At 46.1% G+C, this 27,948-nt stretch overlaps 1 protein-coding gene across 7 annotated transcripts in view; it reads left to right on the top strand.

The window, feature by feature from the left end:
• Positions 1-27,948, top strand: part of LOC138521088 (copine-5) — a 1,203,840-nt gene that overhangs the window by 1,044,759 nt on the left and 131,133 nt on the right. For all 7 annotated transcript variants that reach the window (XM_069633646.1, XM_069633648.1, XM_069633647.1 and 4 more), the window contains 3 exons: positions 22,405-22,451; positions 25,354-25,535; positions 25,762-25,889. In XM_069633646.1, coding sequence (XP_069489747.1) covers positions 22,405-22,451; positions 25,354-25,535; positions 25,762-25,889 — 357 coding nt within the window. The remainder of the gene's footprint in view (positions 1-22,404; positions 22,452-25,353; positions 25,536-25,761; positions 25,890-27,948) is intronic.

Raw genomic sequence — 27,948 nt, 5'->3', positions numbered from 1 at the left:
ATATGCCTTGCCGCCCACTCAATCTCCCCACACTCAACCACAGCCCACTGCATCAGATATATGCCTTGCCGCCCACTCAATCTCCCCACACTCAACCACAGCCCACTGCATCAGATATATGCCTTGCCGCCCACTCAATCTCCCCACACTCAACCACAGCCCACTGCATCAGATATATGCCTTGCCGCCCACTCAATCTCCCCACACAGCTGCCCCACTGCATCAGCCAGGGTCAGACTGGGACATAAACCTGTCTCGGGCACCAATGAAAAAGTGTCCCACAGTTGCAAATGGCTATTCATTCCTTTTGTGACACTGTTTGAATTGTACCCAAGGGGGGGTTTAATAAAATGCAATGCAAATTGTGAATTTTTAAAGAATATTTATTCAGCAACACTGGTCAAGCTACTATCCGCAGAGTGAAGTAACTCATCAAACTGGCCCACTTTGACCCAACAAAAACTGGCCCCCACCAGCATTTTGCATGTTTGGTTCGGCCATGGGCCTATTACCCTATAGGCCAGTCTGAGCCTGTTTGCAATCCACTCATCCTCCCCACACAGCTCCCCCACAGAATCGAATGTATGCATTGCAGCCCACTCAACCTCCCCACGCAGCTATCCCACTGCTTCTAATGTATACCTTGCGGCCCACTCAACCTCTGCACACCGCTCCCCCACTGCATCTAATGTATGCATTGCAGCCCACTCAGCCTCCCCACACAGCTAACCACTGCATCTAATGTATGCCTTGCAGCCCACACATCCTATGCACGTAGCTCCCCCACTGCATCTAATGTATGCATTGCAGCCCACTCAGCCTCCCCACACAGCTACCCCACTGCATCTAATGTATGCCTTGCAGCCCACACATCCTATGCACGTAGCTCCCCCACTGCATGTAATATATGCCTTGCAGCCCACACGTCCTCCCCACGCAGCTATCCCACTGCTTCTAATGTATACCTTGCGGCCCACTCAACCTCTGCACACCGCTTCCCCAGTGCATATAATATATGCCTTGCAGCCCACAGGTCCTCTGCACGCAGCTCTCCCACTGCATCTAATATATCCTCTTGCCCCGGTTTTTCAATATCTATCTGGCCCCTTGGCCCGACTGATCTCTACTTTTTCCTCTAACCTTCAGTGCTATGCAGCTCTCCTTCAAGCTGCCCTCCTCCTCCTCGCTCATCCCTGACTGTCTATCCGCTATTCAGGCATGGTGCGCCTCTAATGATCTCTGCCTTAGTACCAGTAAGACAGAGATCCATCTCATTGGGACCCCAGCTCCTGCTTTTCCCCTTTCACTCTGGCCGGCTTTCTTTGAACCTGCGCCCTCACCTTCTTCTGAGGCAAAAAAACTCAGGGGCATTTTCGACTGCACTCTCTCCTTCTCTCCACACATCACTGACATCTCTAAAAAGTCCAATTTCCAACTGCACCTTCTCCGTGGTATTCTACCTTTTCTCACCTTCCCCCAGAAGCTCACTGTCTCCAGAGCCCTTGTTATCTCTAGGCTTCACTATTGCAACATCCTCTTTCTCAATCTAGCTAACTTTACCCTCCGCCCTATGCAACTCATCCAAAACAGGACCGAGAAAATTGTCCTTGGCCTCAAGCCCAGGGACCACATCTCTCCAGCTCTGAAATCCCCCCACTGGCTCACGGGGGCTGCAAGGATCAAGTTCGACTCTCTGCATAATTTAAAAGGCCTTCTGGGGCCAGGGCCCATACTATCTCCAACGCTCTCTCCCTAAGTTATTTCCTTCCAGAGCCCTCCACCCGTCTACCTCTAATTCTCTACGGGTGAGTGACTTCTCCAAGCAGAGACTGGGTGGTAGATCTCTTTCCTCTTCAGGTGCCTCCCTCTGGAAATGCCTCCATGCCACTTTCCGTATTGAGCCGGACCTCCTTAAATTCCGGAAGCTCCTCAAGACCTTCCTTTTCTCCTCCTCCTTCTCTCTGCCTCTCCCCTACTAACCTTTCCTCGCCACCTTTTCTCTGTGCCTTCCCTCTGCTATCCTTCTCTTCCTCCTGCTGTTCCATCGTTAACTGACTGCCTGGTGCTCCTCTGAGCCATATATGACACTTGCCCCCCCCCCTCACTCCCCTCAACCCGTTGCACTTGCCTTCGGGCTCTCCGGCACTGCCGCCCGGCCTTCCTTGCACTTCCTGGGCATGTTACCCTTGCTTGGAGGCCCTGCCTTCCTGCACTTAACCCAGGGGTTCACTTCTCCCTCTTCCTCACAGCTCCTCCACCACATCTAATGTATGACTTGAAGCCCACTCAACCTCTGCACACCGCTCCCCTAAGGCATCTAATGTATGCATTGCAGCCCACTCAGCCTACCCACACAGCTACCCCACTCCATCTGATATATGCCTTACAGCCCACTCAACCTCTGCACACCGCTCCCCTACTGCATCTAATGTATGCCTTGCAGCACACTCAGCCTCCCCACACAGCTAACCCACTGCATATAATATATGCCTTGCAGCCCACTCGTCCTCTGCACGCAGCTCTCCCACTGCATCTAATATATCCTCTTGCCCTGGTTTTTCAATATCTATCTGGCCCCTTGGCCCGACTGATCTCTACTTTTTCCTCTAACCTTCAGTGCTATGCAGCTCTCCTTCAAGCTGTCCTCCTCCTCCTCGCTCATCCCTGACTGTCTATCCGCTATTCAGGCATGGTGCGCCTCTAATGATCTCTGCCTTAGTACCAGTAAGACAGAGATCCATCTCATTGGGACCCCAGCTCCTGCTTTTCCCCTTTCACTCTGGCCGGCTTTCTTTGATCCTGCGCCCTCACCTTCTTGTGAGGCAAAAAAACTGGGGGGCATTTTCGACTGCACTCTCTCCTTCTCTCCACACATCACTGACATCTCTAAAAAGTCCAATTTCCAACTGCACCTTCTCTGTGGAATCCACCTTTTCTCGCCTTCCCCCAGAAGCTCACTGTCTCCAGAGCCCTTGTTATCTCTAGGCTTCACTATTGCAACATCCTCTTTCTCAATCTAGCTAACTTTACCCTCCGCCCTCTGCAACTCATCCAAAACAGGTCAGAGAAAATTGTCCTTGGCCTCAAGCCCAGGGACCACATCTCTCCGGCTCTGAAATCCCCCCACTGGCTCACGGTGGCTGCAAGGATCAAGTTCGACTCTCTGCATAATCTAAAAGGCCTTCTGGGGCCAGGGCCCATACTATCTCCAACGCTCTCTCCCTAAGTTATTTCCTTCCAGAGCCCTCCACTCGTCTACCTCCAATTCTCTACGGGTGAGTGACTTCTCCAATCAAAGACTGGGTGGTAGATTTCTTGCCTCTTCAGGTGCCTCCCTCTGGAAATGCCTCCCTGCCACTCTCCGCATTGAGCCGGACCTCCTTAAATTCCGGAAGCTCCTCAAGACCTTCCTTTTCTCCTCCTCCTTCTCTCTGCCGCTCCCCTACTAACCTTTCCTTGCCACCTTTTCTCTGTGCCTTCCCTCTGCTACCCTTCCCTTCCTCCTGCTGTTCTGTTAACTGATTTCCTGGTGCTCCTCTGAGCCATATATGACACTCCCCCCCTCACTCCCCCCAGTCCCTTGCACTTGCCTTCGGGCTCTCCGGCACTGCCGCCCGGCCTTCCTTGCACTTCCTGGGCATGCTACGCTTGCTTGCTGGCCCTGCCTTCCTGCACTTAACCCAGGGGTTCTCTTCTCCCTCTTCCTCACAGCTCCTCCACTGCATCTAATGTATGACTTGCAGCCCACTCAACCTCTGCGCACAGCTCCCCCACTGCATCTAATGTTTGACTTGCAGCCCACTCAACCCCGGCACACAGCTCCACCACTGCATCTAATCCATGCCTTGCAGCCCACTCAATCTCTGCACAGAGCTCCCCCATAGCCCCACTGCAACTAAAGTGTGCCTTGCAGCCACCTCAACCTCCCCACGCAGATACCGCACTCCATGTAATGTATGCCTTACAGCCCACTCAACCTCTGCACACACAGCTCCGCCACTGCATTTAATGCATTCCTTACACCCCACGCAACCTCCCCATGCCACTACCACAATGGACAACATTTGTGGTTTGCAGCAATCATATGCTTCCTGCAACCAGGAAAAGCTCTAGGACAACGATCCTCAATTCTTACCTGCAGCCAGAGGATCTACCCCTAAATGATTCCACCAATGGTGACCTGCAGCGCCCCCTTTTGTGCAAATACATTGACCTCCAGTGCAACCTCAGTCTCTGTGCAGTATGCCAATATGAATGTGTACATGGACCGTGTTATATATCTTAATCCTAGATAGACAGCAACAGTGCTCCATGTACAGTGCTATATATATATATATATTCGGTCAATTGTGACCCTTTAAATTCGGTCAATTGTTAATTCGAACAATTGTAAACGAACAATTTGGGTAATACCTTTTAGAACGCGCTTAACACCAGTGACCAGTCTCTGAGCACAGGATTGGGATTCAAATTTGTGTTGCTCTGCATTGTCTTGAATCCAAGACAAATGCGTTGCCCCTGAGCTATCCTCCCGGCCCGGCAAATGTTCTTTTAGCCCCACCCTGAACTACACCTTTGAAACACTCTTAAAAGGAGCAATGCAGTCTTTGTCCCTGTCCAATCCACGTAAGGGCTGATTGCCTAAGAAGTTAGCAGCAGTGACTCTGAGTTACCACTGGAGACAGACTATTCGATTCAAAAGCAAGTTGTGCATCGTAACTCTGATTTACGCCTGATGTACTCTTCCATTTGGAGTAGTAAGTTAGAGTTAGGGTCAGTAACGTCTCTGTGAATCTAATAGTCCCTTTATAATTTCTGAATTAGCCACTTATGGTTTGTTCTACACCATTTTTACTGTCATCGGAGTACTAAGAGCTGCATCCGCCTTCAGTGGAACTGTGCTCTAGTAGCTGTGCGGCTTAGTATTGAACCTTGAAACGTGGGCTCTTCCTGGGCTCACTAAGCCTGGCACTCCAGAGCCCAATCTCACCAGGTTTTCAGGATAACCATTGATTTTGTAAATACCACCCATTCAGATTTGCTATATTTCGTACGGAAATCCTGTAACCAATGAGTGGATTTGGCTCCTGTGGACTGGAGACCCACATTCTAATCACAGCTTTAACTCCTGCCTAGGCAGTTCTGTGGATCTAGGTAAAGCAGTTTATCTCCATGATCCTCATATTGTAAATATGTGAATTATATATGCAGGTGGATCGCTCACTAGTTAAACGTGTGTCTTCGACATGGGGCCAGCGTGCACTTTGCAAGTCCGGATTCGCTCTGTCCTTCATCTTTCTAAAGTCGATAAACAGAGTAACATTGTATCAACTGACAATAGCTATTATTAAAAGCAGGATGAATCTGGCAAAAAGTGCTACATAAAACCTGATAGTGTCCTCTACGTACTGACACGCGCGTACCAGGTCCAGCGTGCACTGGCCTCAGTCAGGCATCTTTCGGCTTAACATCAGCACAGACGCAGCGGACGTCGTTGGCCCGGCTGCGAGTGTAGCTCCGGCTTCCCACCTCGCACATGACTGGCAGCGCAGCAGCAGAGGAGAGGGAGCGAGAGAGGGCAGACCCACTTCTCAATGAGGTGGCTTCAGAGAGAGAGAGAGAGAGAAGAGAGGGAGGGAGAAAAGAGAGAGAATCTCTTGTGCATAATTGATAGCATTACCCCACATGAGTGGAGGAGCGATGGAGATAGAGAGAGAGACATAGGGACTGCCCCGCCTCAATGCCCATGCTCAAGAGCAAAGGTCGGCAACCTTTGGCTCTCCAGACGTTTCGAACTACAACTCCCATCAATTCTAGCCATCGTAGGTAATGGTGAGGGAGCATGGTTGTCGAAGTCCAAAAAACAAGCAGAGCCACAGATTGAAGACACCTGGCAAAGACCCAACAGGGGAGAGAGATAACGAATGCATTCTAGGATGCTTGCAAGTACTATCCTCTTCCTTCATATCCTTGCTTCTGTAACCCTGTGCCTTCCAGTGCTGCAGACCTATCATTCTAGCCCCCCCCCCGATATACCGCATATGATTTTGCAGAAAATATTTTCCGCCTCTTGCAGAGTCATCAAATGCAAAAATGGGCAAAACCTGATAATATAACCTCACTGCTCCTATGTGCGATTACCACCTGTGTGCTGTGCATCCATCCATCTCACTGGTGCCCATTTGTCCAGTGTGCCATACCCAGGTACCCACACCAGTGCTTTAAATGGGCAGCTACGTGCCAGTCCTGAGTACCTGCACTTCTTTTATTTGAAAGACATAGTACCAGCACTTCTCAGAAGGATGACACTACTATTAATGGAGGGGTGCTGGCACTTCTGTACAGTAAGCGGGTGCTCTTGGATAGTGAGTACCTGCGCTTATTTTATTTGAAAGATGTAGTACCGGCACTTCTCAGTATGAATGGAGGAGTGACAGCACTTCTCAACAGTAAGCAGGTGCTCTTGGATAGTGAGTACCTGCACTGATTTTATTTGAAAAACATAGTACCTGCACTTCTCAGTATTAATGGAGGAATGCCAGCACTTCTCAACAGTAAGCGGGTGCTCTTGGATAGTGAGTACCTGCACTTATTTTTTTTTAAAAACATAGTACCAGCACTTCTCAGTATTAATGGAGGAGTGACAGCACTTCTCACCAGTAAGCAGGTGCTCTTGGATAGTGAGTACCTGCACTTATTTTATTTGAAAAACATAGTATCAGCACTTCTCAGCAGGAGGCCAATACTATTAATGGAGGACTGCTGGCACTTCTCAACAGTAAGCAGGTGCTCTTGGATAGTGAGTACCTGCACTTCTTTTATTTTAAAGACATAGTACCGGCACTTCTCAGTATTAATGGAGGAGTGCCAGCACTTCTCAACATTAAGCAGGTGCTCTTGGATAGTGAGTGCCTGCACTTCTTTTATTTGAAAGACATAGTACTGCCACTTCTCAGTATTAATGGAGGAGTGCCAGCACTTCTCAACAGTAAGCAGGTGCTCTTGGATAGTGAGTACCTGCACTTATTTTATTTGAAAGACATAGTACTGGCACTTCTCAGTATTAATAGAGCAGTGCCAGCACTTCTCAACAGTAAGCGGGTGGTCTTGGATAGTGAGTACCTGCACTTCTTTTATTTGAAAGACATAGTACCATCATTTCTCAGCAGGATGCCAATACTATTAATGGAGGACTGCTGGCACTTCTCAACAGTAAGCAGCTGCTCTTGGATAGTGAGTACCTGCACTTCTTTTATTTCAAAGACATAGTACCAGCACTTCTCAGCAGGATGCCAATACTATTAATGGAGGACTGCTGGCACTTCTCAACAGTAAGCAGGTGCTCTTGGATAGTGAGTACCTGCACTTCTTTTATTTTAAAGACATAGTACCGGCACTTCTCAGTATTAATGGAGGAGTGCCAGCACTTCTCAACATTAAGCAGGTGCTCTTGGATAGTGAGTGCCTGCACTTCTTTTATTTGAAAGACATAGTACTGCCACTTCTCAGTATTAATGGAGGAGTGCCAGCACTTCTCAACAGTAAGCAGGTGCTCTTGGATAGTGAGTACCTGCACTTATTTTATTTGAAAGACATAGTACTGGCACTTCTCAGTATTAATAGAGCAGTGCCAGCACTTCTCAACAGTAAGCGGGTGGTCTTGGATAGTGAGTACCTGCACTTCTTTTATTTGAAAGACATAGTACCATCACTTCTCAGCAGGATGCCAATACTATTAATGGAGGACTGCTGGCACTTCTCAACAGTAAGCAGCTGCTCTTGGATAGTGAGTACCTGCACTTCTTTTATTTGAAAGACATAGTACCAGCACTTCTCAGCAGGATGCCAATACTATTAATGGAGGACTGCTGGCCCTTCTCAACAGTAAGCTGCTTCTCTTGGATGGTGAGTACCTGCACTTCTGTGTTTCTATATCAAGCACTGACCCGTGCCAAGCATGGCATGGACTGAATACCACACGCAGTGTTCCCATGCAGTGCTATTACGGTACTGAGGCCTGCACTCAGATGCCATCATGCAATGCTCGACTAGGCAGTTGATTGGTAATAAATGAATTTGTCCTTCAAACAGTGTATTTTCCAAAGCTCCTTGCCCGCCCAGAGATGACATTTTTCTAAAGACTTAAGACGTGGCTGAGTCGATAAGGAATGGGGCGCGACAGCTGAAGAAATGGCATTCGCCCAGAAGCCCTGTCCTGTCTCGCTGACACTGTGACGCCATAAATCTCTCTGGCAGCTCAGGCTCCTCGTTAGCCCTGCCAGGGAGATGCTCCTTGACAGCCACGCGGCTGCTTATTCCCCAGGGTGAGCGAGTCTTTGCGGGAGGACTGTCGAGAGACACGACCAAGGGCAAGACCCGAAGACACCTCAACGCGCTGCCATCGCACTCGGCGCTAATGCTCGCTGACCTTCGGTGGTTCGGCGGTGGGGGAACCCCTGGTCACCTTGGGCTCTGGGCGCCGCTGGACAGATGCTGGGTGCAGCTGGCATTGCGCTGCGCGCGTTTCGCCGCGCGACATCTGGTTCCCACCTTGGGCTTCCGGCTTCACGTGGCAGCAGCATTTCGACACTCAGCGCAGAGAAGTAACCCGCATTAGAGCGTCATCCGCGATATTCGGCAGAAGCATCCAGACGATTACCTAGTCATCATCGGCCGCACCTTCTCCCATTCCCATTCCCGCCCTTTTTTTGTCTACTAAAAGGGCGCAGTGGTACAAGTTATGACTTGCGGCAGGGCTGGCCTTAGGGCTCTACAGCCCTGGGCGCAATTAGCCCGCCATGCCAGCTTGGGAAAGTCTTTTAAGATCTCCACCGAGCTCACGGGTGGGAGAAGACGAAGTCAGGCGCAGTGTTGAAATTAAATGTTCCCCGCTCTCTGGAGCGGGACGCATTTAATAACAGTAGGGTGCTGATGCTTTTGCATCAGTGCCTACAGAAAAATGTGCTCCCTACCCCGCATGAGCAGGGGTATGCAGGGGTATGCGGGGGAAGGGCGGAGGTGCACCAAGGTGAGGTTTTGGATAACAACTTCCAACGATTCTAGCGAGCTTGCTCAATGGCACGATATCATGGAAGTAAGGGTCCTTTGGAAAGCAGTAGGCTACATGCCCCTCTTCTACACCTGCTAGCTATGCTTTGCAGCCTAACCCCTTCCAGCATGTCCCAGCAGGGCGGCCATTGTGTCTTATCTTTAAAAATGCCACAAGGCTCATTCATGGTGGCACACCTTGTAGAACTTCTAGCCGCGGTCTGCAGCCTAACCTTTTCCAGAATTGGCCAATTAGGTGGTCAGGTTGTCCGGTCTGTTAAGAGGCCAATGGGCCTGTTAATGGTGGCACATCCTCGACAGCCAAAGCCATGCTCTTCAGCCTAATCCTTAATAACACTGCTCACTAGAGCTGTAATGCTGCCCTATCTCGGGCAATGCCACAGGAGCCATAGGTGGTGAAAACCCCCCGCAACTGCAGACATGCTCTACCATCCATCCCCACCAAAAGTGTGGTAATGATGCCTCTTTGTACAGAGATCGCACAGCCCCTAAGTGTTGGTGGTGGTTTGCCCCTCACAGGTCCAGCCTGGCTCTGCAGTCCATGCTCCACCAGCACCGTCCAACAGGCAGGGCGGTGATGAAGACCTCTGAGTAAATACACTGCACTGATGGGCTTGCAGGACGCCGCTCTAGCCACACCTTGCATGGTCTTCCTTCCAGCAGCGGCCGCCTGTGTAGCAATGATGCCTTCTCTGTGCATGCATCTTGAGCAGCCACTCATGGCGGCTTTGCCGCAGTTCCCTTAATGAGGTTCATTGCGGCAGGCGCAGACCTGCTTGCTAGTGGTGCTCATGGGCGACGGATGAAGCAGGAATAATCCTTATCATTAATAACTAATGGTTTGCATGGGCCCGGGTGCCACCCTGCACTCCACTGCAGCACCATCCATCTCAAAACTAATATTGGCGCTGCTGAGGTCAGCAGGCAATGTATTGACCCGCGGAGGCACGAGGAGGAGGTTGCTGGAGGGCGGCGAACCTCCCGGGGCCCATCCTGCCAGTCTGAAAAAGAGCTCTGTTTGCCTAAAATGAAAGGGTCGTTCATCTCCACTCAGACCAGAGTACTCAAAACTTTATTAAACTAATTACTAATCCCTGAAGTCTCCGTGGACCTCTCTCTCGTTTCTTGCACACACACACACACACATTTTCAATAACCTCTCTCTATCACCCCTCCTTTCTTATCCTCATTACAGAAAACAGTTGTGCAGAGAAAGGGTTTGGCGCCGTTTTAAAATCGATCAAAATCCAAGTGTTATACCTTTTGTCCCAGAGACGTTTCCTCCTCAGCCTCCTCAGCATAATATTTTCAGTTTCAGTCCAATAAAATGTGTCAAAACTTGTTTTGTTGTTTGAACCGAAAGCAGCTGTGCAACAATGTACTGAAAATTGATCAAAACAGAGGGTTACGACTTGCATCGATCAGCACAGGAGACGGCTTTAAAGTAAATCAAGCATCAATCTGCGGAACCTACATCTATCACTCAATGAAGTAGAACTGAGTGAAAAAGTGAAACTTCCTACCTGCCTGTCACTGGACAGGGCGATGGATGTACTCCCATTCTTCTTGCTTCCCTCAGAATGTTCTCTGAGCTCAACTCAGCATTTCCCATTTGCCTTTTATATCCTATTCTCTAAACTCTTCTACTCTCTCCACTCTGCCTTTCGCACCTCTGGGCCTCCTCTCCCCACTTCTCAGTCTCCACCCCTCTCCCTCTGCCCCCGTATCTCTCTCCCTCTCTTTCCCTAACAATCACTTAACCCAGTGAAGAGGGAAAATCTGAAACTACCTTCCGTCCCGAGAGACCCCCCCAACCGGAAGAAGCACCAACGACAATATGGCCGCCGATCACATTAGCTTATACCCATCCCCACTGCTCCCACCATGGATAATTATCACAAACGATAGATACCCTGCCAGCAGACCATACAACCCTGCAGTAATTCAGACCCTACCTAGAGTCGATGAAGTTAGGCAAGACAGAGCTGGAGACGATTACATGGACATAATCGACTAAAAGCACCAAGGAGCCATGCCTCAAGTCGTTAGAGACATCACAACGACATAGCTATGTTAGACAGGAAGAACAAGTGCAGTCCGCACATTCGGGACACTCACACACCAATCCACATGAAGAACACACGCATACAGCCCTATGAGTTAGAGGACATTGATATATACATACTTTCGGCACGTTTATTATTTTACCATTACCTCGCTACAGCAAGGCAGAAACACAAGAAGCCAGAAAAGCTTGTGTACGTGCTTGCAAATGCTTACATGCAACTAACCCTTTGCAAGGACAGGAACACTCACGGGACCTGACCGACCATGACGCACACTAACCTATGGACACTATGGAGAACACATAATGGAAGCCAGAGCAGGCCTTAGGAAAATATAGTAGGCCATGATTGTCTCAGAGAAGCCTCAAGCCACAAGATGCTGTGGAAGCTGAACAGCCACGACAGGAGCAAAGGCAGCCTAATCCACAACGTTGCAAACGGCATTCCACACACCGAGCCAGGGTAACACTGGTCGCAGCAAAGAATATTCCCTGCAAAATACATGCTAATTTGAAGCAATTAAGCTTGCAAGAGTGGTGTCCAACCACGTGACTCGACTGAACTGACATTGAGCCAAGGCCCAGAGGCTGGGAGCGAGAAGCCGTCGCACGGCTAGACAGCAGTTCACAACATACTTGGTACTCTCAAGCTACCATGTACAATGAGAAATGGAACGCTCTCATGGCATTAGTCTTCTACACTATTGTATAACGCAGACACATAATTCCACCTCGCTGAGACAATGTATACATGTAACAAAAACAGGTGTCTCGCAGGCTGGGAAAGGAGTTTGTCCCAGGATTGGGGGGCCCATGGCCTGACCAATCAGGACATTGGGGTCTAGGGGCATATGGCAGGGCTGCTGACTAATCACGGGTCTTACCTAATGTAACATGTTTCGAGTAGCAATTTCGGGGATGATCCAAGTACACCACCGACACAGCAGCATTCACTAATATCATTTCTCCATAAATTCACATACTGGAACTAACACTCAGTGGCCAATCCTGAGTGCTGTTAGGTCTGTCATGTCTACAAAACTGGCCTGCGAGCCAGAATGCAGCGAGATGTGCCTGGACTTTCCTCTGTGCATATGACCCCTGTGTGTTTTGTTGTCTGTAATAAAACCACAGTAGCCCTTTGCTTCTAGTGTGGACCTCGACTTCTTTGGGACACGGGAAGGAGTTAGGGCCTTCCGTGAGCTGGTAGTCCACGGACCCCTGGCACAGCTTTTGCCTCCCCAGAAACTACCCTAACGCTAGTCTCTACCTCATTGTCCTCTATCTCAGCTTTCTCTTACCCTCTCCCAGCCTTTGCCTAACGATCACTATCTTTCTTGATGCTGTCTCTCTCTCTCTCTTTACCGTTCTTCTCTAACTCCATCTCTTCCCCTATCTCTGGCTTTTCCTAACCATCACTGCCTATCGTAACCTAGTCTCTGTCTCTTTTCTGTACTTTTCTAATTCCAAGGTCCTCCTATCTCTCTCTTCCCCTATCTCTGTCTGTCCTTAACAACCACTGCCTCTCCTAATCCAGTCTCTATCTCTTTTCTGTTCTTCTCTAACTCCATGGTCCTCCTATCTCTCCCTTCCCCTATCTCTGCTTTTCCTTAAAAATTATTGCCTATATTAACCCAGTCTCTATTTCTTTTCTGTTCTTCTCTTACTCCCTCACTTCCTCAGTCGCCAGTGCTCTTTTGTTCTCTAACCAAAATTGACTACTTATATGGGCCCAATTATTGCATATCATAAAGGGTGAAAGTGGATTCCCTTGGCAAGGACAAGTGATGTAACTCACGCAGTGTAGATTAAGCATAGAACATTAAAGGAACCCCTCAAATCCATGGTTATACTTATTATTTCAAAGTGTGTCCTTATTGTGTATGTGGGGTTGTGTTTTTGCCTGTGGATGTCATCCACTCTGGGCATCCTTTTCTCATAGAGTGCTTGCTGCATTGTCATTTAAGCAGAAACCCCAGCTTCACCAACCTGACCTGGTTGTTGACACAATATAGCATGGGTACCCGGTGTCGTTCCAGATATGTTGAACTAATGTCCCCATGATCTTTTAGCACTGACTGCGATGGCTAGGGCTGACGGGACTTGAAGTCCAAAACATCCACAGGGCAACATAATGAGCAACTATGCAATGCAGTCAGCCTAATGACTTGTTACCCTGTTTACAGCTATCAGGGAGCTGTTGCTTTTGCATTGATGCTGGATGCTCATGTTGCAAATCTGATTAATAACAATATTTATATAATCCAGGGGTCCCATGATAGGATTGTGATGTGCAGTACCTGCAGTGCGGTGCAGTGTGAGTGCCACGAGATGCACTGTGCTTGCTGTCTGATGCAGGGCAAGTACTTTAGCTTCAGGAAGAGCACACATACATCACACACCTAAGTCTTATAATTGTCAAATGGCAAGGCATGGCATGCCATACCAGCGGGGAGCAGATGAGACAAAACCACACTTCGAGCAATTATTCTGATGCCAGCAGGTCCTTCTTGATCACATTGGTGGGATTGCAGGGTTGCAGGTTGTTTTGCCATGACTACATGTTATTCAGTGTGCATGTGTTCTGCATGTAAAGTATAGCAGAACCCTCAACTGTAGACAGTTGCCCTAGAGGTTCATTGAGTATTTAAAATATGTATTACACCTCTTGCACTGCAACCCAAAGAATACAGCTGAGTCCCATGTAAAAAGTGGTCCAGCTGTCACATAGTCACGGACATAGCAGTCATCCCAGCGTCTAACACAAAGTTCGGCATGATTTTTTTAAATAATGTTTTAAACTAGTCATCTCTGCTAGTAACAGATTAGTCATCTAAGTCTAATTACTGTTTGCATGCAATGTAATGCTCTTTTATTTCCATGTATGCACAGACTACGGTCTTCCGAAGAGCCTTCCACCACCGCAGTGCTTTGAAGCCAATGTTTTCTTAACGCTATCATAAGTAGCCTTAAGATATTATAATGATCCTGAAGGCAACCTATTATTTTCATGAACACTCTAGCAGCACCCCAATTCTAGATTGTGGAATAGTCATCAACACGAAGCAGCAGGTAGAAGAAAGGGCCAGGTGCTTCGCCTCATATTACAGAAAAACAACGCTGGACAGGGCGTGCAGTATTTTCCTCACCTGTGTGAATTGATTTACCATATGGGGGAAGAAGTTGGGATCGACTCAGAATATGAACAAATCCATTCCCACCCAATGAAGTGATAGGACCGCAGTACAGTTAAGTATTATGTTGGGGGAAGGGTGCTTTGTCCGGCTCAGCAGGTTCTGTAAAGGCAAAGTGACTCACAAGTATAAAGAGCTTCTAAAATATGTATTGACATGGGATAGTTATTTGGCAGGCTCTGCCATAATGGTTCTACCTGTCCATAATATGGCAACAGCTGGAAAATGATGCAAGTACCTGGCCCCAATGGCTGGGAAATGCCTGTCTAATACCTATACACAAGCCACAATATGTGCCTTTGCCAGTGCTTCTTGTTAACAGGACTTCAGTTCAAGGAACAGTTGCAAGGATGCACATGCTGCTTATCGCATACCCTCCGGACTAACTCGCTTCACCATCAACATGCCTGCTCGATAAGGGTGACTGACAGGGACTTAGCCACCCCTACCTACCTTTGAGTTGGCTAAAATGCACACTGACATTCCATAACTGTCTGATGAATTTCGCACACCTGGACTTCTGTCCCCGAATGGTGTTCAACCGACAGTGCCATGGGACCATACCAGTGGTGAAAGGTGCGATAAAAATGACAGTTACATCACAGTACATAAATCAACTGGCTGAAGGGACACTTGCTTAAGACGGATTTATTTCACTAGAGGAACATTTACAGCTGCAGTTGAGCAATTAACTCACAGAAAACTGCTCAGAAATAACGCAGACAGCTCACATGCTGCCCAGAGTTAAATGTTAATGCATGAGAGAGGCAGCTCAAAAAGATCTCACGAGGATGTGTTTTGGGTTGGCAGGGACAGTTAGTGGGTATGAATGGCCAAAGGAATAATCGTTGGCAATGAATTGGTGGGTAAATAACCAAACAACACTGACAAATGTTTTGTCCCTCCTCACATCCCATCTCCCGCCGGTTTGTTTTCCAATGCAATAGTTTGCCTTATAGATGGTGCATGAACGCAATCTAATAAGTAAAGCAAAAAAGGGTCAGAAAACACTGTCCCTAGTTACGGCAAATGGACAACCAAGTGTACTCAATTAAATTCCCCTAAGCCACTGCTAATGCTGTTAATAATATATTTTCTTTTGCCCTGATAGCTCTATGGTGTTGCCTTGGTGGTTACCAAATCTCACAACTGTCCAGCTACACTTTACTTTTTATAATAAATGTTCCTTAAATTACTGTTCCCTAGACCTTTTGTTTACATCCTCTGATAGCCTCCATTGTCTTCCACTGTACAGTTCTGCCTGTATTGATTGGTGCTGTTGCCGGCGAGTCAGTCTGAACATTAACACATTGCCTTCTTCAACAGGGAGACCTCAAAGTCCCTCTATAGGTTTTTTACATCTGTATATCATGTTCCTTTTCATTCTTTCGTTTGTACCATTTAAAGTATTTTAAATTGCTATGTGGTTCTGGACATAAATGTAATGGCATCTCGTCTATAGGTGCGTTATAAATGCCATATCATATCATATTATATCACACTGGGCGAGGAGCACCAACCTGCCAGTACCCTTGCCCATAATGGAGGAGCCGAGCCCGGTGGCTTTCTTCAGTTACTGGAGCACTCCTTTGCTGGCTTAAATTGTGCTGGGGAAATATGGTTGCCATTTGGCAGTTTCTGTTCTCCAGAGTGCATAACCAATGGTGCATGCATGGCCAGGGGGCCATTGTAGATGCCGGCTGTGGAATTGCACCTCTGAATGTATGTGGGGTACTCCTATGCATTGCTCCATATTCAGAGGGTTTAGGGCGAATACATTGCAGGGCCTCAGGCGCCTGCACACATGTGCAAGACCATGGAAGCGCTCTGTTGTCTTCTGGCTCCTGTTCATGTGGCGCAGGAGCTGGCGGGCTTCCGTGTTTCCTGCAAGGTGGCGTGCTGCGAAGAGATGACAAGACCAGCCTGAAGTTAAGGAATGTATTATGTATGCATGTGTGTGAATGCATTAGTGAGGGTATGATGCTATTATGTATGGGTGTGCGTATGAATGACTGAGTGTATGTGTATGTGTATGCGTGCACGAGTGAAAGGTGTGAAAAGGTGTGTGGTGGTGTGAGCTTGTGAATTTATGCCGGACCAGGCTGCTTATTGGGTGGAGTCACAGCAAAATCAAAGTTGTCCAGCAGAAAATGATGCCATGATGGCATTATTTTTTTCTGTCATCTTTGATGAAGGAGGCATGATACATGTTAATACTTGGCTAGACTGGCATTTTGTTGCAAGTCAGTCTAGTCATTTCTTACCATGGCATGACATTTTTCTGGCCGTCTTTGATGAAGCAGGAAAATTATGTGGCTAGATTTTGGTGCAGCCAGTCCAGATTTTTCTTTGGAATTACATTTCTAACTGGGAATCTATGAAAAGCAAGCATGATGTGTTATTACATGGCTAGACTGGCATTTTGTTGCAGCCATTCTAGCTGGTTCTTACTTTGGCATGTTATTTTACTGGGCATCTATGATGAAGCAAGCATGATATATGTTGTTACTTGGCTACACTGGCATCTTGGTGCATCCATTTATTTTTTTCTGTAGCATAACATTTTTTACTGGGCATATTTGATGAAGCAGTCATGCAAAGTTGTATTACTTGACCAGACTAGAATTTGGTGCAGCCAGTTTTTCGATTTCTTTGTCATGGCCGTTTATTCTTGGCATCTATGATAAAGCAAGCATAAGTGCTATTATGTGGCTAGACTGGCATTTTGGTGCAACCATTCCTGTTAGTTCTTACTTTGTCAATGTTTTTGTACTGGGCACCTTTGCTAAAGTAAGCATGATATGTGCTGTTAAATGGCTAGACTGGCATTTAGTGCAGCCAGTCTTGCTATTTCTTACTGTGTTATTACTACTGTGTCATTACTACTGGGCATCTATGGTAAAGCAAGCATGATGTGTTATTACATGTCTAGACTAGCATTTAGATGCAGCCAGTTTGAACATGTTTTCATATTGTGGCATGGCATTTTAATGGCAAAGCCAACTGTTCTTTGTGATACTGCCATGTACTGGCAACACCAGCGTTGACAGTCTCATTATTGGCATTATGCACAAAGCAAGCATGACCCCATTTTTATATGGGGATACTGGCATATATTGGTGCCACAAACAGCTTGAACATATGCTTATGCTGTTAAATATTGTGGGCAAAGGCAATATGAAAATGCTTTTTAAAATACTCTTGTTTTGGTGACTTGCACCTACTGGATTTCTTATTAGTATCCCTACAAAAGCAATGGCAAACTGTATGTTTTTGCCCATTTTGTTTTGCATACATTGTGCTGTGAAATGTTCCATTTGAACCCATTATTCATATGATTTTCACTGGGAGCACCCCCACCCTACCAAGCGGACATAATTGGTTTGCAGCGTCCACTCTATGGTCGGTCTTGCTGGCATATTTGAGCGAAAACTTTACCAACTTCAAATAAAAATCTACCAGCCGCCTCAGCATACATTTTTCTTTTTTGATGGACACATTTTAACTATGCATGGCTTAACTACATCAATATTGACTCCTTCACTTGTCCGTTTTTTTATGCACAGCAAACACAATCCTCTTTTGTTTAGCATCTTGCATTTATTGAAAATGTAGGAAAAGTCTTCCTTGTTATTTTCTTTTTTCTCCAGGAAATTGATTTCAAATGCAAATTTAACTGGTGGACAGTGCTCCTGAAATAAGATTACAGTGCCACTCCAGATATTGCTGTTTTCTGCATCTTCTATGACATTAAATATCAGCCCCAGGCAGTCGCTTGTTAAAATGCATCTGCAGAGCGATTGCTTTGCATCCTCCCTGGAATCACATTCTATCTGCACTGAAATTATATGTAAATCCAGGTGCTTTCGTGGCACGTATTGTATCAGTGTTTAATGAACGCGGTATCTGCAGACTGCGCTATCCTCATTCATAGTTCATGCATTAGGAAGTTAGTGATTGAGGCAGGTGTGACGAAATGACGTCTGCCTCTATAAAACAAGAGTGATCCCAATCATAATGGTAAAACAGGCTCGGTTAAGAGATATACCTCCTTCGCCTTTTGTTGATAACATGGGTCGAAGGAAGGCTGTACTCTAAAGAGAGGTGTTCATGCGATCCAGTAGCAACCCAAACAGTAAAGTAGAACAATACAAAAGTTTGGGAATGTCCAATCAAGGAACTATGAAATTATATGTACTTTAATTAAACACACCATCTGCAATAATAACTATATAGAAAAACACTGCACAAAACCCTCCCCTGTGGACAGAGCACAGAATATGCAAAGATAGAAAGATGCAGCACTCTTGGAAATAAAACAGGGGGAGAAAGGTAATAAATAACCACAGGGTTCTCAAAATGATATGGTCTTGTGTGAAAAGGAACTGGAGAGAGAGAGGCATGTATTACTACCTGCCAACCCTTAGTGCACTCCCAAGGGAATATAATCCCAAAACATGTCAATGTGGCATGCACGTGAGCTCCGATAAAGCTCCCACTGCTTGTGATTCTGAGTTTAGCTAAAGGTATCAATCTCTTTTATCTAGGGTTCACAGTTGGTAGGGTAAATAAAGTGGTCAGATGTGTGATCGCTGCTACCCGATAAGGTTGCCAAGCAGTTGTGTTTTCCTTTCTAAGTTCACTTCACAGAGTTTTACAATAAGTATATTAATTCTTTGATGTAAAGCAATACAACTTTTGGGAAAGTAAAAAGACCCTTCATGGGTTATTTTTAATCAAACCAAAACAATTTTTTCACTTTCAAAATCCGTCAAGATCCTTAATTTGTACAGTTTACAACATCTTATTCATAAATACATAAGGTTTGTTTCTTTATATACATGAATTCACAAAGACCCTTTAGTGTAACAACAAAAAATAAATAATTTTTAGAGTAGCAACAAGAAATGTAGTCAAACAGATTTCCTAGTTGAAGTCACCAAAACAAAATAGTATCAAGATTTATCAATGTGTTGCCAACGCGTTTCGGACTTTTCTGACAGTCCATCTTCAGGGCTAAATGATACTACTTCTTCCAAAATTCAATTCCTACGGTAAAAACATATAGATAGTATTACACTCTAAGTGTTTCAACACTTGTTCAAGATAAAACAGCTTAACAACACAGGATTGTAATTTGTAATATTACATTTCTGATACCATGAAACTGGTTTACTCTTAACGCACATTTTTCTGATGCCACTGGCACCTGCTTTCTGATTTTTGGACAACCTCTTGTAGATAGGTATGGCTGCACCTAATCTGTTCTGTGTAAGGACACTCGTACTTCATGGAATTTATTCTTCATCAAAACAGTTTCTAGAGAAAACGGGAAGGAATAGTGGTTTACTTAGTGTATGTGTCACTGGAAGGTGTTTCAAGAGTTACAGGTTACACCACTATAACTGGGGGGGGGGGGGTGCAGAAAGGAAATGCCACTGCTTGTGTGAAAAGGAACCTGCAAGGGTTCTTCAGTGCAGGGAGGTCCTGGGTGCCAGTGTGGCTGGCAAAGAGGCAGGTCTTTCTCCAGCAGCAAGTCACCCCCAATGTGCCCTGGGGAGGGTTAGGGAGCAGAGCGCACCTCTGCCTTGGACACAAAGCCTTCAACTCCGATGGAGGACTTTGAAAAGTCAACTCTCCCAACAGAGGTCCAATGAATTCTTCCCTAAGTGTTTATCTAAAGGTGAATCAAAGAAGGAGTGGGAGATTCCCTCTTTTCTAGCCAATAGCCCATTGGTTGGAGATTCCCTCTTTTCTAGTCAATAGCCGAATGGTGATTGGACTAAAGCAAGCCCACTTTAAAAAGGCCAAACCCTGTCCTTCAGGTAAGTGGTCTTTGCCATCTGATATCATACCCAAAGTGATATGGGCTAAAGGAAGTGGGGGCGGGGCGACAGGAGGGGGGAATCTTCCTCCAGCTGTGCTGAGCTCATTCTGTCTACACTAACTCTGCCCCCTTCCCTTGTCAATAGAATCATAGGCCCTTTTGGTATGCATCCCCCTGGTTTGAGGCTAGTCGTTTGGGGCTCGGAGTGCCCTTTAATGACTGTTTTCCATGAAGCTCCTGCTGTAGTGGAGGCTGTACTGCTGAAGAGAAGTGTTTCCAGCCCTCACAAAGGGTCAGATGAACTTCCCAGCCATTCAGACTGCCGCCCTCCAGATTGGCTGGGTCTGGCTGTCTGAACAGAATACACAGACTCATTCCACATCTGGCCTGGACACAGTGCTGACACGTGTATGGTATAAATCTGATAGGGCTTTATATAGTTATATCCATAACCTTAAATCAGGTATAGTTTCATGTCTAAAGTTTAAAATGCCAACAAGAAAGTAATTCTCATGACTTTTGGAGCAGAGGTGCAGACATTAAATGCAGCCACTGTGTTGAAATGACGTGGCTGTCATAGCATCTGTCAAATGGGCAGATGTGACCATGGGACCTGCTCTGTGCCACTGGAGAGCAGGTGCTGCAGATCAGGAGACTGATTCATCAGGGCACAGGTGCACACTTTGCTTTTGGCATGATTTGAACTTATGAAAGGGAGATCTGGTTAGTAGAACACCTTTTCTGAGATGGAATTACTGACATAATTTAATTTTCTTAATAAAAATCAAAAAAGAGAGGGAGAGAAAGGGAGGGAGAGGAAATGTGAGAGAGAGAGAGAGAGAGAAAGGCACCTTGAATCTAATCCATCCATGAGAAGACAACATAACTCACTTTACTCGTGTTTTTTTGTTTTACGATGGGTTGAACCTAGATTGCATTGTTGTACACTGCTCTGCAAAAATTATGAGTTTTTAGTTTTTGACTCATGAGTATCAGTGGAGAAAACTATTAATATAGATAGTGCTAGACAGTAAATGTGTATGAATACAAATGCCCCTTAGCAATGTGTTATGATTCCTTTGCTTTGTATGTTTCTAGCAGTGCCATTTGCTGTATCACAACCTGTCTGTATGCTGCTTAGTTGCAATTGCTTGCCTGTGCTGTCGATCTAATGAAAAGAAGTCAGCTGCCTGAGGATTAGCAGAACAGTGTTTATGTTGCTCTTCCTTTTTGTGTGATGTGTGTGCTTGCTTTTTGTAAAGTACTTTACTAATTGCCATCACGTGTAATGGTCAGAAATGTAATACTGCCTTTTCATCAAACTTGAAGTTTATTGGGGGCGCATGAGGCTGTGTGAAACAGCTGACAGCCAAAATATACTGCCTTTGCCAATTATAGTTTTCGAAGTAGACATGTTTTTGTAAATTGCAGTTGTGAATGTGTTGTTGTGATGTATGTATTTTTTTGCTAAAAACACCAGAGCAAGGTTATAGCCAGGTGTTTGTAATTATTGTCCCTAGAGAGTACTGCACTGCCTTTAAAGGTGAACAGCTGGATCACCACACACACCATCCTTCTCCCATTGGTGTGGGTGTGGAAAGAAAATAGCTATGGTCTTCTTCTGACTTTGGTGGAGCAGTAAATAAATGGTGGTAACAGAATGAATGCAGTTTTTTCCTGCTCTGCCAAATCCCAAACTGGCCGTCATGGCAGAGGTCAATTCTCAACTTTAATGCCAAAAATCAGTGGAATTACGACAGTAGAATGACTGCTCGTTCACTGTAATTCCGCTAAAATCCCCATGACGTCCTATGGAATCCACAAATGGGAATTAACACCGCCTTACAACCATGGGACAAGTGGCAGTAACGGTAACCAATTTTGCTGTTAATTCAGTGGAGTTACCACTGAATTACCACCAAGCTCAGAATGAGGCCCTTAGTGTCGATTTCTTCAAAGATGATCTCCAGCTGCCATTTATTCTCACTAGAATTCATCAAGCTCTGCTGTCGCTGAAGGGTTTTAACTATTCAACGTTTAATCCGCCATACTATTTTCATTTTTTATATGCTTTCTGGTGGTTGCTATATTTTTGAGGTTGGACTTAAAATACAGCTGAGAGATAAGGGGCGGGTTTAATTTATGCTGGATTCTGGGCTCGCCGGTCAGGATAAGTGGTCAACGTATCAAGGATGGCATTTCACAATTCTTAGTTAGATGAGTTAATTGTTTCTGTTTCTGTTTTCCAGGACTCAGATCAATTTCACAGTGGCAATCGACTTTACAGCTTCCAATGGTAAGTTCCTCTCAGTGTTAAGATCAACCATGTGGGTAGGAGAGGGCACGTGTGATCCTGGGGCGAGCAGGGGGGGAGCACATCTATTTCTCTTTTAGAAGTGCACAGTTTGTAAATACTTGTCTTATATAGCGCTTTATGCCAGATTCCACCAGCTTTTAAGGGTTGTAACATCAGGTTTTATTATTGAATGAATCTTGCAGACCCATAGCTACCCTGGGCCAACTTTCCTAATCATCACAGATTAGAAAGAAATAACCCATTAGAAAGGCACTGGATGAACTCCACACCGTCCATTCTGCTTTGTGCCCTGCTAGCCTCTAACAGCCATACATACTAAGCGAATGAGTATTACTGTGCAAAGGGTCTCATTATAAGCTTGGCAGTGTCAAATCTACTAATACTTCCAAGTTAATTACTCTTTCTGCATGTGGCAACAGCCATGGATCACCTTATTTAGAGTTTTGGTTACTCCCCGTTGTGGAGCCCCATGTCACTCCACTGGGAATAGGCAACATCAGAGCATGCAGAATTTCCACCTGGTCTGTCACCGATTTTGCCTTTATCATTCCAAGGTGTAAATTGAGTAACGCAAATGTAAGTAATAATGATGTTAATTAGTAACAGAGTTTACCAAGTGCTCTGAAGCTGTCATTTTCAGTATGCAGCACTTTCTAAAAGACAAACGTTATTATTTATTGTGTTAATTAAGACACCGTGTTAGCATATCTGCATTGCACCTTCCACCTGCCACGTGCCCCATCTCTTGCTGACACCAGTCCTAAAGTGTGTGTGAATTCTGACTCTTCCGCGTCCTTCTGTGTGAGCGCCTGCTCCGCCTACCGCGCGCCCTGTTCCCCTCCACCCTTCTTCCCGCTCTTTTACACGTTGTCGTCCAAACTCCCTGCTTCCATCTTCTTCGCACATAGCGCTCTGAAACAGCTTCAGTGCGCTGCTGCTGTGAAGTCAAATCCAAGCTTTTTAATAAAGATGTGGGCCACCTGCGTTTCCTCTGTTGCTAACCTTCATTTCTCCAAATCCCCCTTCCCCTTTTACGTACAGTGCTTTGAAAGAGCCTCTTTGTCTTGGGCGGCAGTGGCACTATATCAGAAATAAAAAAAAATACATATCCACTTAATGGCACTTTCTTGCTGATGCCTCAAGAGCAGACATCTCCCTCTCGGGCACAGTTAACAATGGATGGGTACTCCTTGGCAAGCCTGGCACCGGCTAGCTGTGATGACTATTCTTGCAGTTTTTATGATATGTTATTTAATAAATACGTGGCTATAATTAAAAAAAGCTACTCTGTTAAATAAATAATTAGAGGAAATTAAAAATGTATTACTGTGTACTGCGTTACATAGGGTGATGCATACATTATGTAACACCTGGCAAGCAGCTGGAGAAGTAGTAATGATGACGGAAATGCCCTGGATTTTTAAAGAAGGCAAGGAGGCCTTTCTACAGCATCGGCCTTGGGCACAAAGAAAGCGGCCAATCAATCGGTCAGAGGTGGAAGAGAATTGCGCTGCAGGGGAAACGTGTGACGTCACCGCGGGGCAGTCTTTCGTAAGCATGAACGGGATGGGGCATTTGCCTGTAATGTCACTGACCTTTTCCAAGGCCTGTGTTCAGGGCAGTTTCTACGCAATAAGGTTCCAGGGGCAAACAACTACATTGCACCCCCCTTAGCTTGTGACGGTCACTTCAATCCTGCGGCACACCCCATCTCCCCATCTTATTTCCTTGATGGTTCGTCCTGTTAGTCCTTCTTCTCTGTCTATCGATCACTCATTCCGTATCACCACGAGATTTCTTTAGACCATCCCCATGCCCTCCCCCAAGCTACATATGTCCTTGCCTTCCTCCATCTTTCCCTCTCACTCGGTCTACTGCCTACTCTTTCCTGTTCCTCTTCTATTGGCTTTCTTAAATCCATCAGCATTCTCTCGTTCTTGGCCTCCTTTTCTTTTTCTTTATTCCACTCTCCCTCCTGTTTTTCGTTCAGTTCCCAATTTCCATTGCTTTTGTTCCGTCTCCTTTTGCTTCTTTCTTATGTGACAATTGTTACCTTTGCTTTCTCGTTCTTTTTTGTTTCTACTCTGTTCTCCTTTTTACTTCATCCCTTTCTTTGGTTCTATTACTGAATTCGTGTTCACTTTTTCTGATTTCATGATACTAACCTTTTCTTCTCGACTCTAACCTCATCCTCTCTTTCATCCCCACTTTTCCTCACCAACCTCCTCCTGCCACTCAACTCGTCTCTTTCCTCCTCCCGGACCCACTCTGCTTTCTCTCCAGTCTAATAGAGCTTTGTTTGCTATTATCTTACTCATTTGGCTTTTTACTGGCGACTCTGACTCAACCAGCACCCCTGTCCTCCCCACCCCCTTCCGACCCAAACCTAGCAAGTCTCTCTCTGGGGTGGTAATGCTCATACCTTGACCATGGACTGCAGGGCCCCATTCCAACCAAGTATAGGTACATTCAGATCAACAGAGCTGCTAATGAAGGAATGTTGATGATCAAAGGCTATGCCACCTACAAGTGGGAGGGGGAGGGTGGGGGTTGAAACAGAGGCAACCGAGCCGGCTCCCGTCCTCTTCTACTGTATGTTTCAGCGTTAACTACGTACAACTTTACTCCAAGGACTGATTTTCACCTGTGTTTAAATTGCCCCTTCCCACCATGAGCCCTGGGCAGGGGCCTATTTTGCCCAACCCTAGAAATGGCCGCCCTTACCACGGGTGCTTTCTGCAGCATGCATCTGCCAGGCTACCACTCGGATTTCATTCAGACCGGTTCCGTTCATGTCAGAAGAGTTTTCATTTGACTGTGACGAGGGAGGTGAGTTGAAAGATCAGCTACTTCATGATTTGCTCTTGTGCCCTCTTTGCAGGTAACCCCTCTCAGTCCACGTCCCTGCATTACATGAACCCCTACCAGATGAACGCCTACGCCATGGCGCTCAAGGCTGTGGGCGAGATCATTCAGGACTACGACAGCGACAAGATGTTTCCAGCACTCGGCTTCGGTGCCAAAATCCCTCCGGACGGCCGAGTGTCGCACGAGTTTCCACTGGTATTTCCAATTTTGCCAATATGTGTTTCTTGCCCTTCGATGCATGACTTGCTCTCTTTAGATCCATCTCCCCATCATGCCTGCCTTGTTTCCCCCTTTCTTCACCTCCACTTTTTTCATATCACATGTGATTGCTTCTTCTTGCTCTTAGTGAATCTTTTGGGCATGTCAAGGAGCAGGGGTAGAAGGTCAATCTTCAATGTGCCTTATTTTGCTTCTATTCCAGAATGGCAACTCAGACAACCCTCACTGCAATGGAATTGAAGGTATTCTGGAAGCCTATCACCGGAGCCTCAAGACGGTCCAGCTGTACGGGCCAACCAACTTTGCGCCAGTCGTCAACCACGTGGCAAAGTCAGTCCCATATAAGATCCACTTTTTTTGCTTATACATTGAAGATAGTCAGATACCATGAATGCAAATTTGCTAACACCATTATCTCATTTGGGACTCCTGGTTGTAGACTTATAATCACCAGTCTTATACTACACACACTCATGGGCACTTTCATCCCTGGCTGTAGGCATCTGCTTGTACATTTCTCATGGACTTGCCAGCAGGGGTTTTGCTAGGTCTGTAAAAGATCTGGGGCTACGCTAATGTCAGGACTGTCGAGACTCGGGGCTAGCTAGCCCTTTGGTTGTAGACACTGAGCTTCTATCCGGGCTACAACCAAAAGACCTCGGGCTATAGCCCCCTCACTCACCCTCTGGCAACGCCTCTGCTTGCCAGTGCAAGGCATGCGATTCTTAACCTTTTGCCCTTCATGACATTGAGAACAAACTAGTCCTTTTTCAAATCTCACTTAAAAATCCATGGGTTCCCTCCAGGTCCACTGTCCCTTTGTAAGCCGTAGTAGTGCAAACATTAGGACATCACGTGGGCTTTTGTTTTCATTTAAGATGGCTTCTGAACTAACTAAAGAGGTCCTTATGAGTTAGGGTCTAATGGTACAACTAGGCGGTATTTGAAATATCCCTTCTTCCTTCATGATATATTTACTGGATCTGGTATTCCAAGGATTTGATACACAGTGAATAATACTGATTAAGAATTGGAATTCTGCATTGAAATACTACGTATTTTTACTGCCACCAAAAAGCTGGAGGTACAAATATTCCAGCACCGCCCCACCTTCTAGCATAATACAATGTTTCCTTCCCTTAGGTAGGTCAGTGCTGGTGAGCATGGTTGTAGCTTCACCACCACTACACGAGGAACTCCGCTGTAGTGGCGGGTACGCAATGAAGGCATGTGAAACTAAGGCTCATGGGTCTTGCACAGGACGTGGGTGTCTACATCCTCCACATTTAAGAAGCATTTAAGGGACAAAAGAAAGTGAACTCTGCCCCCCACCTCTTCCAAAGGAAGTGATAGTGTGGGCTTGTCAGAAGTCCACATTCTCACTGCTGTGTGCGCATTCTTCTTCATGGGCTCACATGCATGCCATCCCCCAAACAGGAACTGAAAAGCATTTCTATGACTGTTTAAAAAACGATGGGCATCATTATAAGTTGGGTGGTGTTCCGGCAGTAAATTCACCAGAATACTGCCAGATGGAATTACTGTTACCGCCACTCCGTCCGGCAGAATTACTGGAGTAAATCTCAATTTTTTCAGAGTCCATATGGGGTAATTCCAATGCTTTTGCTGATTTTCCGGCGGACAGTGGGAGGATTTACCTCCTGCATAATGCTGAAGGTAAATCCCCACTCCAGGGCCATACTTGTAGTATGGCGGTGCTGGAAAAGTGGTGGTAATTCCATTACCGTCAATTATGTCCAGCATCACCATACTTGTAATGAGCACCGATGACATGCTGTGTTTCAGAAACACTGCATGCTGTATTTTGGAAATATTCTGTGTTTGCGGCGAGTTTACCAGCGTACCTGTGGTACTCAGATGTTTGAGGTAATAATAATTATTATATGGACATCCACGATGGAATACCACCCAGCTCCTAATGAAGACCCAAGAGTACAAGTTACAAGTCTTGTTTCTAAAGGCAGGTAAGAGCTCAGCTGACCCAGGGGGTCTGTGTGTATGAGACTTATGCAGAACACACACAGCTATCAAACAGGGCGATGCCCTACTACACCCTTTAAGCGTAACCTCCGTGCGGGTCTGCAATTAAAGAAGCTGATGCTGAGACGTGAACTGATTACGGGCCTTGTCTTGGAAATCTTTTGCATTCAAGCAGTTAAGGCCCGAAAGATTGAGAGATAGTAATCTTACTTATTTTGATTGATCCCTCACTGCAAACAAAGCAACCTGGCAGATTTCAATGCCAAGGTTTTGGATTGATTTAGCCAGGGGTCTGCAAACTTGGACTCTCCAGATGTTTCAGACTACAATTCCCAAGATGTCTGGCTATTGAGTAAACGTGTTACGGATGATGGGAGATGTAGTCCAA

This window comes from Ambystoma mexicanum, chromosome 13, assembly GCF_040938575.1.
Source record: "Ambystoma mexicanum isolate Mex_15411 chromosome 13, UKY_AmexF1_1, whole genome shotgun sequence".
In the NCBI taxonomy this organism is placed as follows: domain Eukaryota; kingdom Metazoa; phylum Chordata; class Amphibia; order Caudata; family Ambystomatidae; genus Ambystoma; species Ambystoma mexicanum.
The sequence above is the reverse complement of the archived record's forward strand: the minus strand, read 5'-3'. Positions and strand labels throughout refer to the sequence as shown.